The following is a 13,793-nucleotide window of genomic DNA, read 5'->3' on the forward strand; positions in this document are numbered from 1 at the left end:
TTCTTAACACTTTTTTCTCCTGTCCTGCCACAACGTTCTGTATATGTAACAAACGTGTAATTAAAATGTATAAAATAGAAACTTGCCATCATGTTTGATGAGTCTTGAATCCTGGCAACGACTAGGCCCGAGCGCAGGCTTGACCCATATGCGCATCTAGCTAGGCCTGACACTAAGGCTCAGCCACACATGTTGCCTAGGCCTGACTCAAGCTCCGCACTCATGCGAAATTAGGTACCAACGGCCATCCACACAATTACCATTAAATGTTATGAAAATATACGATTGAAAGTAAGTCAGTGTGTAATAAGAGAGCGCCATCTCCTGCATTATTGTGGGGGTTACATTTACAGACTGATACAGTCCACGGATTATCCATAGTAGGGTTTCTATCTGGGGGAAAGGTGATTGGGCGGATCTACCAGGGAAGCCTCTGGAACGTTCCCGAAGGTTCCAGGAGGGGCGTGGCCAAAGGCGGGGCTTAGCCTTCAGGGCGTGAATATAAGCCGGGGGTACAGCAACGTTAGGGGTCGGTGTTTGAAGATCGAAGAGGAGCTCCCCGCCGCTGCTGCCTCGCCATCTCCACCTGCCACATGGCGGCTCGATGTCCAGCCGCTCCCTAGCGCGCCGCCAGCCAGCGGTGCGTTAGCGAGCGGGGTGAGCGTCACGTGGCGCGGGGCAGCGCAGCCATGAGAGCGGGTCGACATCCGCAGAGAGAGAGAGAGAAGTGGCTGTACCGAAGATTAATAAATACCTTGAAATTACGTACCGTGTCGGAGCCACTTATTCCACGTGTATCAAACATCTTCTCTTTCTGGCAATAAAACAGGTGTTAAGATGTTAAAACACCACAGATATATTTTGCAAGGAATTAAGTCTGCGTTAACCACAGGTACTTGTGGTGAACATGCAAACAAACATGCTCTGATAATCTTAACACCTGTTTTATTGCCAGAAAGGGTAAAACCTATTATTTTTCATACTTTGATACTGGCAAAATGGTAATATAAAGCTGCTCACCCCGAGATATCAATGGTTTGATACGTGCATTGATTTTGTACCCTTCGCCTTTTGGTGTTCTTTGGTCCGACACTGATGAGACTAGGCCATAAAGAAGGCTGTCTGTTGTAGGCTAATCAGTTTCAAAGACGATGTATATATTATCAGAGCATGTTTGTTTGCATGTTCAACACTAGTATGTGTGGTTAATACAGACTTGATTCCTTGCAAAAGATGTCTATTTGGTGTTTGAACATCTTTGTGGTTTAACAGTACCTGTCAATCAAATGTTTAAGTAAATAAAAAAAAATAACAGATATTTTACATACGTACTCTTTGGTTTTATTCGGTAAAGTCACGTAGATAAAATAAAACAAAATAAAACAATTAAATCACGACGTTTCGGAGACAACACAAGCTTCCGTCTTCAGGTGGAAAAGTCAACGCAGAATATCTGTGTCAGGAGCACAGTTCAGAGACGGCCTTGGATTATATACAGGTTAAGGGAGGGGGGAGGAGTCAGTAAGGGGGCGTGGGTGGGTGGGAGGGCTGGGCTGAGCAGCCTTTTGATAGAATGCTGCGGGTAACACCCACTTCTCAAAGCTCACATCAAAGGGCCCCCCGATGTGGGCTCACATCAAAGGGTCCCCCGGTGCGAGATCACATCAAAGGGCACACATCAAAGGGCCCCTCGATGTGAGCCCACACCAAAGGGTCCCCCGGTGCCAGCTCACATTAAAGGGCCCCTCGATGTAAGCTCACATCAAAGGGCTCCCCGATGCGAGCTCTCTGTGAACGCGATCAAAGGGCACTATGATATACAACCACTGAGGAATGGCTTAACAACATTTTTTAAGGCAGCTAAGGTTTGACTTGATTTAAAAAATCTTTCCAGTGATTACTCAATTTGAAACCATCCTCTCGGTTGAAGTTGTGTCTATGTTTGTAAATCTGGATGGCCTCGTGGACAAATCTCAGATAATAGCCTGTAGGTTTGCAGAGCACCTTGGTGTCGGAGAAGACAATATCATGATCACCCACATCGTTGTAACAATGATCAGCTACGGCAGAATAATTTGTTCTGCTGTGTTTCAAATCTGATTTGTGCTCGCGGATTCGGTCAGAAATATGTCGTTTCGTCTCCCCGATATAACAGTCCCCGCAGGTACAACTCAATTTGTAAACACTGGGGTACTGTAGGTCAGGAATCGCATCCTTTACTGACGGGATCAGATCGCGGATTTTGTGCACTGTTGAACCGGACCTGGATTTTGTGTTTAGAATTTTGGAAATATTTTTAGTAACGCCTGATATGTATGGTAACGTGATGATTTTGATCGGAGTGTCAAGTGGGAGAAACAGCTTGGCAGATGGTATGGTCAGAGTAGCCGTTCATCTTGAGGGCCAGATGTACATGTTTTAATTCACTGGCTAGGTGGTGTTGGTCAGAAATGCAACGAGCCCTATGGTATAATGTTTTGATGAGAGAGTTATTTTGAGCCGGGTGGTGGTGGGAATCAAGTATGAATCTGTGTGAGTGGACTTTCTGTAAACAGAATGTCCCAAAGAGCCATCCGTCCTCTCAAAAAGAACATCCAAGAATGGCAGCTTGCCATCTTTCTCCACTTCCATGGTTAATTTGATGGATGGGTGTCTGGAATTTATGTGGTCTAGGAAATGGTTCAAAGCTGGGAGGCCATGTGGCCAAATGACGAAAGTGTCATCCACATATCTTTTCCACAGGGAAGGACGAAGGGTGGATGTCTGGATGGCGTCTGATTCAAATTTCTCCATTAAAACATTGGCTATCACTGGTGACAAGGGAGAACCCATAGGGGTACCCTCATTTTGTTTGTAGAAGGTACCATTCCAAGTAAGTAGGTGTTGGTGAGGCAGTGCTTAACCAAAGCTGGTACATCGGGCTCAAGTCCATGTTGGACTAAATCTTCGATTATTGTGATGGTATCAGGTACTGGGACCTTGGTGACCAGAGAGACCACATCAAAGCTGACGAGTATATCGTCAGGAGACAGTACAATGTCCTTAACCATAGAGACCAATTGGATTTAGTTGAGTACTGCTGAGCTGGTCTTGCCAGTGAAGGGAAGCAGAGTATCTGACAGAAAACGGGCTAGCTTGTATGTAGGTGAGTTGATAGTGGACACGATGGGTCGTAGTGGGTACCTTCTTTATGGATCTTGGGAAAACCATAGAATCTGGGAGGTCTTGCAGTGGAGGGTTTTAGAGAGGGACGTTTGATTGGTTCAATTCAGGAAGTTGAACTAGTGATGATCTTGTTAGTTTTTATCTTTAGGCTGTTAGTAGGGTCATTTTTATTTTTTGAATGACTCCCATCATTGAGTAGGATGTGATTCCTGACCTACAGTACCCCGGTGTTTACAAATTGAGTTGTACCTGCGGGGACTGTTATATCGGGGAGACGAAATGACATATCTCTGACCGAATCCGCGAGCACAAATCAGATTTGAAACACAGAACGAATTATTCTGCCGTAGCTGATCATTGTTACAACGCTATGGGTGATCATGATATTGTCTTCTCCGACACCAAGGTGCTCTGCAAACCTACAGGCTATTATCTGAGATTTGTCCACGAGGCCATCCAGATTTACAAACATAGACACAACTTCAACCGAGAGGATGGTTTCAAATTGAGTAATCACGGGAAAGATGTTTTAAATCAAGTCAAACCTTAGCTGCCTTTCAATTTTTTGTACAGCCATTCCTCAGTGGTTGTATATCATAGTGCCCTTTGATCGCGTTCACAGGGAGCTCGCATCGGGGAGCCCTTTGATGTGAGCTGACATCGAGGGGCCCTTTGATGTGAGCCCTTTGATGTGAGCTCGCACCGGGGGACCCTTTGGTGTGGGCTCACATCGAGGGGCCCTTTGATGTGAGCCCTTTGATGTAAGCTCGCACCGGGGGACCCTTTGATGTGAGCTTTGAGAAGTGGGTGTTACCCGCAGCATTCTATAAAAAGACTGCTTAGCCCACCCCTCCCACCCACCCACGCCCCCTTACTGACTCCTCCCCCCTCCCTTAACCTGTATATAATCCACGGTCGTCTCTGAACTGTGCTCCTGACACAGATATTCTGCGTTGACTTTTCCACCTGAAGACGGAAGCTTGTGTTGCCTCCGAAACGTCGTGATTTAATTGTTTTATTTTGTTTTATTTTATCTACGTGACTTTACCGAATAAAACCAAAGAGTATGAATCCTTGCAGTCACGAAAGCATCAAATCTAGAATTTTAGGTACAATTAATGCTTGCATCATGTCTCTCTTTCCGCAGTTCCTACATTTGTGTCATTCTTAAAAGAGGTGGAGTCTCCCTATGAGGTACACGACTACATCACAGCATACCTGGGAGAGACACCAGACGCCAAGGAGTTTGCCAAACAGTTTTTGGAGCGCCGTGCCAAACAGAAGCAAAACCATCAGCGCCAGCAGCAGCAGCTGCACCAACAGCAACAGCAGCAGGTGCTCCGTACTGCCTCAACACAGACAGCAGACAATCGCAAAGCACACAACAAATATGAAATTCGGTAATTTATCAGTTATAACTTCACTCCTCCGGCCAGGTGGCTTGGCGTCGGAGCGAGTGGCAATTCCTGGATGGGGGTTAACTCAGCCCACCAAACTCTCTGAGGTCGATACAATGAATACAACTTGTTTGGATTTCAAAAGTGGTTTTCATATGTATGTAGTGGAGTAAATACGCGCATGGGGGTAAATGGTGAGATGGCACGGGGGCAGGACAGTACGGGTCATATTGGGACAGCCAGGTGCGATGGTTGGGACGATGAGGTAATGATTAGGCCAATTAAGCTAGGGAGCCAGAGATGGCTGTGATTGGCTGGTGTTGTTGTCAGGGCTGAAGTCGCGTCTCAATGTCTGGGCAAGGAACAGGTGCACGAGGACGCGGAGCGTCGGTGGGACGCGGGCTAATTAATTGGGGAATAATGAGAACGGGTATAAATTGGGGAGACGCGAGGATAGAGGGGAGTTGGATTCGGGGACTGGATAAGGCAAGACGTGGAGACGGAGCAGCTCAAGACAGCCAGCAGTAGAGAGAGGAAAGCGGAGCTGAAGTGGAGACAGCAGTAGAGAGAGGAAAGCGGAGCTGAAGTGGAGACAGTCAGCAGTTGAGAGAGGAAAGCGGAGCTGAAGTAGAGACAGTCAGCAGTAGAGAGAGGAAAGCGGAGCTGAAGTAGAGACAGTCAACAGTGGAGAGAGCACAGTGATAGCGGAGAGCAGAGATGAAGCAGCCAGCAGTGGAGAGAGCAGAGTGATAGCGGAGACAACGGAAAAGCAGTGATAGGGGAGATAACAGAGAAGCAGTGATAGTGGAGATAACGGAGAAGCAGTGATAGTGGAGATAACGGAGAAGCAGTGATAGTGGAGATAACGGAGAAGCAGTGATAGCGGAGCTGACGGAGAAGCAGAGATAAGGAGAGGTAAAGACGGCGAGTGAGACGAGCAAGGCGCGGTGAGCGAGCCGTGGCAAGCAGGGGAACTGTGAAGTATTGAGGGCATGTGGAGAACTGTAAATAAAGTGGTGGTGGAAGAAAGACAAGTTGTCCGAGTGAAATCAACCACTACATGTATATACTTTTCTAGATTTGAAGCTTTCGTGACTGCAAGGATCCATACTCTTTGGTTCTATTCGGTAAAGTCACGTAGGTAAAAAAATAAAACAAAAAAAACAAAAATCACGACGTTTCGGCCACAACACAAGTGGCCTTCATCAGGTGAAGGGACCAGACTGTCTCGAGGACAGCGCTGGAGTGAAACACAGCCAAGCTCAGACCGCGACCTTTAAGCTGTGAGAGAGTAATTAAGGTGCCACCTTAATTACTCTCACACAGCTTGGCTGTGTTTCACTCCAGCGCTGTCCTCGAGACAGTCTCGTCCCTTCACCTGATGAAGGCCGCTTGTGTTGTGGCCGAAACGTCGTGATTTTTGTTTTATTTTTTTACCTACGTGACTTTACCGAATAGAACCAAAGAGTATGTATGTACTTGCCACAGCGATAGCAACGTGGAATTTCCATCACTGGCACGGGGCTGTAAACTTCATATGAGCACTGGCTCAATCAATGTTCATCTGAGCATAACATCGTGTTGTTGTTTAAAATATAAATCTTGAGCTCGCTAACTTTGTCTGCGCATTTTTACCCTTGCCACGTGTGTCTTTCAGGAGTCCGTTTGGGGTCTCCCACAGGGCGGTGGTGGTGGCAGCATGCCTTCGGCATATCAATGTGGCCACAGTGCGGCGCAGCAGGCCAGCTTCGAGGCCATGCAAGCCAGCAAGAAGAAAAAGAAACAGCGCATGGTCAGGGCAGACCCCAGTATTCTTGGTAACTGTTTTCAGCCATTTTCTTCATACAGCAATGCATTGTCTGCCAAGAGTGGCTTAAGTAACAGCATTACGGTCAATACCACATTGTTATAAAATTGCTTAAGACACATTTCTCTTGACAGTTGCTGAAATGTTGAAAGTGGTTGTCAAATATTGAAGAATGAAAACGAAACTGTTAAGGCATATTCTTATGTGCAATTGTATTAACCATGCATAATGTAGGCTCTTATATGATCACATAGTTTTATATTTGTGTGCAATATAAACCTTTCATAATTACCCTAATATTCAACTGATTTTAACAAGAGATTAACATTGGAGGGGTGGGAAATGGGCAAATTATGTGGAGAATGGCAGCCTCAAGAAACAACAGGAAATTTCTCTGTGGCTGGCCATGTGAAATGTCCGAATACTCGCTGTGGGAGAGAGGCTGTCATTCCTCTGTCGGGAGCTGAACTGGTATCACCTGGACCTCTGAAATGCAAGATGTCCCATAGACTCATTGTGGTTTTAGTTACCACGAGAGGTGGACGACAGTTCTCAGAATTAAGTAAAGCAACGGAGTGGCTAATTTTCGGAGTAAAACAATGGAGGAGCCCTGAAGGTGTGTGATGGTGGTGGTGCTCATGAGGTTTGGAAGTCCCAGGCTGCTATGTGCTCACCTCCCTATCAACAAGAGGTGATGTTGGTTCCCTTTGCCAATTCCTTGAGGGATGCAGGCAAGGCTGATGACTCACATGAGGAGTCATATGACAGATTTTTGCTTAAGTGGCTGCTCTGGACAATATTTTTTTAGCTGACCAATGCCTGAGTGGGCTATGTGGTGCTATCACTTGTTTGGAAGACATGAGCCAGAACAGCTCAGTAGCAGGCTATTATTTGCAGTCCATGGGCTTGTAATTACCAACACACTTTTGTCACCATAGTTCATAGTTCCATATATTTGGTATAGCCATGTGAGCCATTCGGCTCTTGAATCAGGTGCAACCGCAACAAACAAAAAACAAAAATATGAACAAGAAAACATCTTAAAGTGATTATGTGACTGTGCAAACAGAAAATCCAGGAAAAAAACATCAAAATATTCTTGAAATAGCACCGTACAACAACGCTGTGTGCAAAAATCCCAGTGGGATGCAAGTCAAACAACAACCACAATACATTTTTTTCGATTTAAAGCGTTCATGACTGCAAGGATTCATCTTCTTTGGTTCTTTCGGTAAAGTCACGTAGAATGAGAATAAAATAATAAAATAACACAATAAAATTCTCATGACAGCCGCTTGCGTTGTGGCCGAAACGTCGTGAGAATTTTATTGTGTTATTTTATTATTTTATTCTCATTCTACGTTACTTTACCGAAAGAACCAAAGAAGATGAATCACAATACAACTAAGATTAAGGCCATCAGTCTAACTCAGTACTACAATAAACAAAAACATGGCCAAACCAAAAAAAGTTTTCGAAATCACCAAAATAAAAGCCATAAATGCATTGTAACAGTGATCATAGGGACTGTGACCCAATTTTTTACAATAAACTATATAAATAACATGTAACACCAAACCCTAGAGCTATATCTTAGGCCACTGAATAGCAGTGGCAGCTAGGAGTGTACAACTCCTCTAGAGCAGTTTTGAGTGAAGATCTCATAGGTAGTGATTCAAGTTGCAGTTTATTGGCAATTCCAGACCCTGGGGGCATCAATAGCAAAGGCCCTTCCTCCGGTTTTTGTACGGCAATAGGGAATGTGAAACTGGTAAATGAGTGAAGACCTGAGGTCAAATTTGTTCTTTGAAACAGAGAGGAGATCCAGTAGGTAATCTGCGGATTTTTCTGTAAGTACATCGTGAATAAATAAGATCTGTTGCACAAGCCGTCGAACATTAAGAGATGTTAAGTTTGACCCAATGTAGAGATTACAGTGGTTAGTCCTATATGGGCAGTTCAATGCACATCTTAAGGCCGAGTGATAGATGGAATTAAGCTTCTTCATTACAGTACTTGGGGCTGATTTATACACGATGTCACAGTAGTCAAGTAGCGGCAGTATGGTAGCTTTTATCAATTCCAAACGGAACATTGGGGGGAAGCAGTGCTTGTGTCGATACAGAAAAACAATTTTTATTTTTGTCTTTTTACCAATATAATCAATGTGATCTTCACAATTCAGCTTTGAATCCAGGATGACCCCAAGATACTTATAGATCTTGACTTGCTCTATTTGATAATTATTTAAGGAATGTAATTTGGGAAAAATAACTTCCTGCTTTAGTCCCGGTGAGAAGCATAGCACCTTGGTTTTGGAGGTATTCAGGACTAGTTTAAGAGCAACTAGCTGATGTTGTAGTTTGTTGAAATCACCCTGGAGCTTAGCAATCACGTCATCCGGAGAACAGCCAGCAGTAATCAGTATCGTGTCATCTGCAAAAAGATTTACCCTGGAATGATCCAGGTCAGTGCCCAAGTTATTGACATAAAGAGAGAACAAGAGGGGGCCGAGGATGGAACCCTGTGGAACCCCTTTTGTTATCTTAACACTGTTTGACCTCCAACCATCTGTGAATACAGTTTGGGTGCAAGAAAAGAGGTAATTTTTTAAGCATTCTACTGTGTTTTCGGAAAAACCGAGGCAACTTAGTTTACTAAGCAGGGTGTTGTGGTCTACTGTATCAAAAGCTTTGGACAGGTCAAGAAAAAGACAGGCACAGTACTGCTTATTATCAAGGCTACTGTAAATTTGATTCAGAGAGTCTAATGCAGTAGATGTGGTGCTGTATTTTTTTCGGAACCCAGATTGTTTTAGATGTAGTAGATTGTTGGTGGACAGGAAACTGCTAATTTGGTAGTTCAATAATTTTTCAAAAATTTTCATCAATGGGGACAAAATTGAGATAGGTCGGTAGTTATTGGGATCATCTTTAGGGCCCCCTTTCTGAAGTGGACGGACATAGGAATGTTTCCATTCTAGAGGAACTGATGCTTCTTTGATGGACAGGTTGAAAATATGGGCTATAGGTTTGTATATTAGGTGACCAACAGTTAGTAGAACAAAGACGGGAAAACTATCTACTCCGGTAGAGGGAGGACCCTTTGAGGTAGGACAGTTTCAGAACATTACTTTCGTGGATTGGCTGGAAACTAAATTCGTTTAATGTTTGGACAGGGGTGTAGGAATTTGCATGAGCAGGGGTGACTCCCAATACATTATCAAAAAGATTACCAGCTTCAGAAAAATGAAGGTTAAAATTGTCAACTATTTTTTTGAGATCTGGAAAATAATCCCCATTTCGGTTAAGCTCAACGGGCAGATTGTCTGTTTTGGATGCCTTTTCGATACATTTGATTGTTTTCCAAAAAATCCTGGCATTTCCATGTGATTCCCGGAGAGTGGAGGAAAAGTAGGCATTTTTTGCATGCCGTATTTTTTGACGCATCTATTCCTTAAAATCCTGTATTCTAGCCAGTCATTTACCAAATTACTTTTCTGAGCACATGCCCAAGCCTTGTCCCTAGTTTTCATGAGCTTTGTAATCAAAGGATCATACCATGGTGGGCGGTTGCCTTGAGTTTTAAATCTAACCAACGGAACATGTTTGTTAAGAATTTGGAGAACCGTGTACCTGAAAGTCTCCCAAGCCGTAGTCAGGTTGGGGATATCACAGATCTTGTCAATATCAGAGTGAAGCACATCATTAGTAAATGCCTGAGTGCTGAAGTGCTTCAAAGAGTGCTTCTCAACAATTTTAGGGGGGGCTTTGGGTCTGGCTGATGATCTCACCCCAAAAATGAAGGAGTGATCACTAAGGTTATTACCCAGAACACCAGTCAGTGCGAAATTGTGAGGGGCATTTGTCAATATGACGCCAAGCAGAGTTGACTGTCCCGGATTTTTTAGGTTGGGTCTTGTGGGGACATTTATTAATTGAAACAGGTTAAATTCATCCGTAAAATTTGTGGCCACGGCCGGCTGGTTTAGCCAATTCCAATTTAGATCACCCACTAAAACTATTTCACCTTTGTGGGAGGCCCCCAAAAAGCTCTCTCAGTGCCAATGCAGCTTCAACATCCTTCCCACTAGGCGGTCTATAGCAGCACACTACCAATATCTGTTGATTATTTGGGAGAGTTATTCTGGGAGCCAAACCTTCAAAGCAACATTTTTTAAACAAGGAGTGAGGTGGTGAACATGCAATAGTATTACGAACATAGATGGCAATTCCACCTCCTTTAGATCCTCGGCCAAGCCGAAAAAGGTTGTAGTTGTCAATCGTAATCTGCAAGTCATTGACGGCAGGAGTGAGAAATGTTTCTGTTAGGCAAAAAATGTCCGGGTCAAGATTTGCCACTTCTAGTTTTAGTTGACTTAATTTAATCACAAGCCGTCTGATGTTGACATGTAGAACACCAACACCTTTCCTGCCAGAAAAATCTACAGAATTATACGAGTTCTTTTCATTTGGGCCAGGGTGAAGCTCAATACCACCCAGAAATAAGAAAAGTAGAATGAATAGTTTGCGCAAGTATTTTCTGTGAAAGGATGAAGAGCGGCGAACCTTGGACGAATAGCAGCAGCTCGCAGATGGTATTATTTTTAAGAGCAGAATGAAGTTTGGAAGGAGTACTGGTGAAGTAATGGGACAAAGATAGGGTTTAAAAGGATACAATGATGGAGTGTAGAAGTGTCTATGAGCTGTTTCATTTGCAGGTGTAGTGGCAAATCGAGCAAAAAATATGGACGCAAAGTAACGAGGGTAACCGTTTGTAGAGTTGAGTGTGGCACTAGATATGGTCGGGAGGGACAGCAGTATGATACACAGCAGGAGAATTGCCATCTTTAAAATATCCGGGGTATACACAGATTAATACACAAGCGGAATAGAAAAAAATATATATACTTGTAGGCCGAGCGCGAGAAAAAAAACGTCTTGCCGCACTCGTCACACATGCACGGCTTCTCGCCCATGTGCTAGGGTTGAACAGCGCCCCCCCCCCCCACAGACAGCAGATTCTTGGCTGTTGTCGGCTCAGCTGAAAACGCTTGCACCGCCTCCTTTCCCCGCTGCAGGATGGTGCTCGAGCTAGCCCTCCTTGAGCTCAGCCCACGACTGGAATGTCGTTTCTTGGCCTCTCGTTTCTTGGCCTCTCGTTTCTCTGCTGCCCGACCAGACAGCCCCACTGAAGCCCACACAGGGGACTCTTCATTCACGACCCTTGGCCGTCTTGACGCTCTCTGTGAAGTTTTCCAGGATGGAGCGCACGTCGTCCTTGAGCCGCTTGTTAAGCGACTGCAGCAGCGCCTCCTTGCTCTGGGGCAGCGCCCGTGACATCTCGGGGCAGCAGCAGTGGAGAGAGCGCGACTCTGTCTCAGGGCAGCAGTGGATGGAGCACGGCACTCAGGGCAGCAGTGGACGGAGCACAACTTTGCCTCAGGGCAGCAGAGGAGAGAGAGAGTCTGGCTCCCTCATGGCAGCGGTGGAGATAGCGCGGCTCTCCCTCAAGCCAGTAGTGGAGAGCACGGGGCTCCCTCTGGACAGCAGTGGACGGGGCACGACCCTGCCTCAGGGCAGCACCGGAGAGAGCACGACTTTGCCTCAGCAGTGGACAGAGCACGGCTTTGCCTCAGGGCAACAGTGGATAGAGCGCGTCTCTCCCTCAAGGCAGCAGTGGACGGAGCACGGCTCTCCCTCAGGGCAGCAGTTGAGAGAGCGCGGCTTTCCCTCAGGGCAGCAGTGGACGGAGCACGGCTCTCCCTCAGGGCAGCAGTTGAGAGAGCGCGGCTTTCCCTCAGCGCAGCAGTGGACGGAGCACGCACTGGGCCGCTATAGTAACTGGAAGCCTACGGCCTTACCTAGTTACGCCCGCCGGGAAAATGCTAATTTCTCTCTCAACTTTGCACTCCGAACGTTGTGTTGTTGTATCGTTCATGTTTGGGGAGAGAGACACGGGGAGAGAGACACAAGGAGAGAGACACGGGGAGAGAGATACAAGGAGAGACGGGAAAGAGACACGAGACGCGAGGAGACAGACGGGGAGAGAGATACGGGGAGAGTGACACGGGAAAGAGACACAAGGAGAGACACGGGGAGAGACACTAGGGGAGAGAGACACGGAGAGAGACACTAGGGGAGAAACACTAGGGGAGAGACACTAAGGGAGAGAGACACTGGGAGAGAGACACTAAGGGAGAGAGACACTGGGAGAGAGACACTAGGAGACAGAGACACGGGGAGAGAGACACGGGGAGAGAGACACGGGGAGACACAGACACAAGTAGAGACACGGGAGAGATACGGAGAGACATGAAGACACGGAGACACAGACACAAGGAGAGACACTAGGGGAGAGAGACACGGGGAGAGACACTAGGGGAGAGAGACACTAGGAGACAGATACACGGGGGGAGAGACACGGAGAGAGAGACACGGGGAGACACAGACACAAGTAGAGACACGGGAGAGATACGGAGAGACATGAAGACACGGGGAGAGACACGGAGACACAGACACAAGGAGAGACACGGGGAGAGGGACGCGTGGTTGGGTAGTGACACACTTACTAAGTCCTTTCAATTCTTCTCAACAGTACACACCAACACAGCGCACAATATACACACTTCATATACACATACATTATACATAGACCTATACACACTTATGCACACGTACACATTACACACACGTACACATTACACACATTATACACACATGTACACATACATAATACACACACTTGTACACATTACACACTGCAGTAATCAATTCGCTAGAGGATACGTGCATGGACCAGCCTCTCGGAATCAGCCGGTGTGATGATGTAGCCTTCAACTTGACCCGTATCTGCTCTGCCAATCACCAACACATCAAGACAACTTAAGTGTATGCCAGGTCTAAGCAAGAATATCTGCTGGACTACAGTGATTGAACAGCAAATATGAGTCCATGTCCTTGACACCAGGATCTACTGTAGAATCTATCCAGTTACCATCAACTTGTCATCTGTAAGATACACCTACCATTGTCCAACTGTTGGAGTATCTACTTAGGACACCATTGCCTGGATGAGGTTCAGGACTGTGGCTCATGTAACCGTTATGGCTCACAGACCTCCCCAGAAACCTGGTTGAAGGAGTAAGTGTTGAAGCTACCAAGAGAATGCAACATTCTCATTTTTAAGCATCCTATGCGTGAGAATGAGGAGGGGCTTACTTCAGCCGTCGCTCGGAGCTTTCAGACATCCGTTGCTGCAAAAATGCAACAGAGCATTTACTTAGTATGTCGCCATGAAATGAGTTCAAGTACAAGAGCGAGGTGGATCGTGGCATCGTAAGACCATGAGAAATCGCAATGGTGCAACAAGGCCATCCAGCAGTGGCTGGACAATGGATGTTGATTATGATAGTAACAATAATG

The 13,793-nt window shown here is 45.8% G+C and overlaps 1 protein-coding gene across 12 annotated transcripts in view; it reads left to right on the top strand.

The window, feature by feature from the left end:
- GIGYF2 (GRB10 interacting GYF protein 2) overlaps positions 1-13,793 on the top strand; it is a 145,297-nt gene that overhangs the window by 128,373 nt on the left and 3,131 nt on the right. For 11 of the 12 annotated variants that reach the window (XM_076070359.1, XM_076070362.1, XM_076070371.1 and 8 more), the window contains 2 exons: positions 4,313-4,500; positions 6,220-6,379. In XM_076070359.1, coding sequence (XP_075926474.1) covers positions 4,313-4,500; positions 6,220-6,379 — 348 coding nt within the window. The remainder of the gene's footprint in view (positions 1-4,312; positions 4,501-6,219; positions 6,380-13,793) is intronic. The other variant, XM_076070367.1, reaches the window with a different exon arrangement.

The sequence above is a fragment of the Petromyzon marinus genome, chromosome 28 (genome assembly GCF_048934315.1).
Source record: "Petromyzon marinus isolate PM22_M1 ecotype Great Lakes invasive population chromosome 28, UKy_Petmar_22M1.pri1.0, whole genome shotgun sequence".
Classification (NCBI taxonomy): domain Eukaryota; kingdom Metazoa; phylum Chordata; class Hyperoartia; order Petromyzontiformes; family Petromyzontidae; genus Petromyzon; species Petromyzon marinus.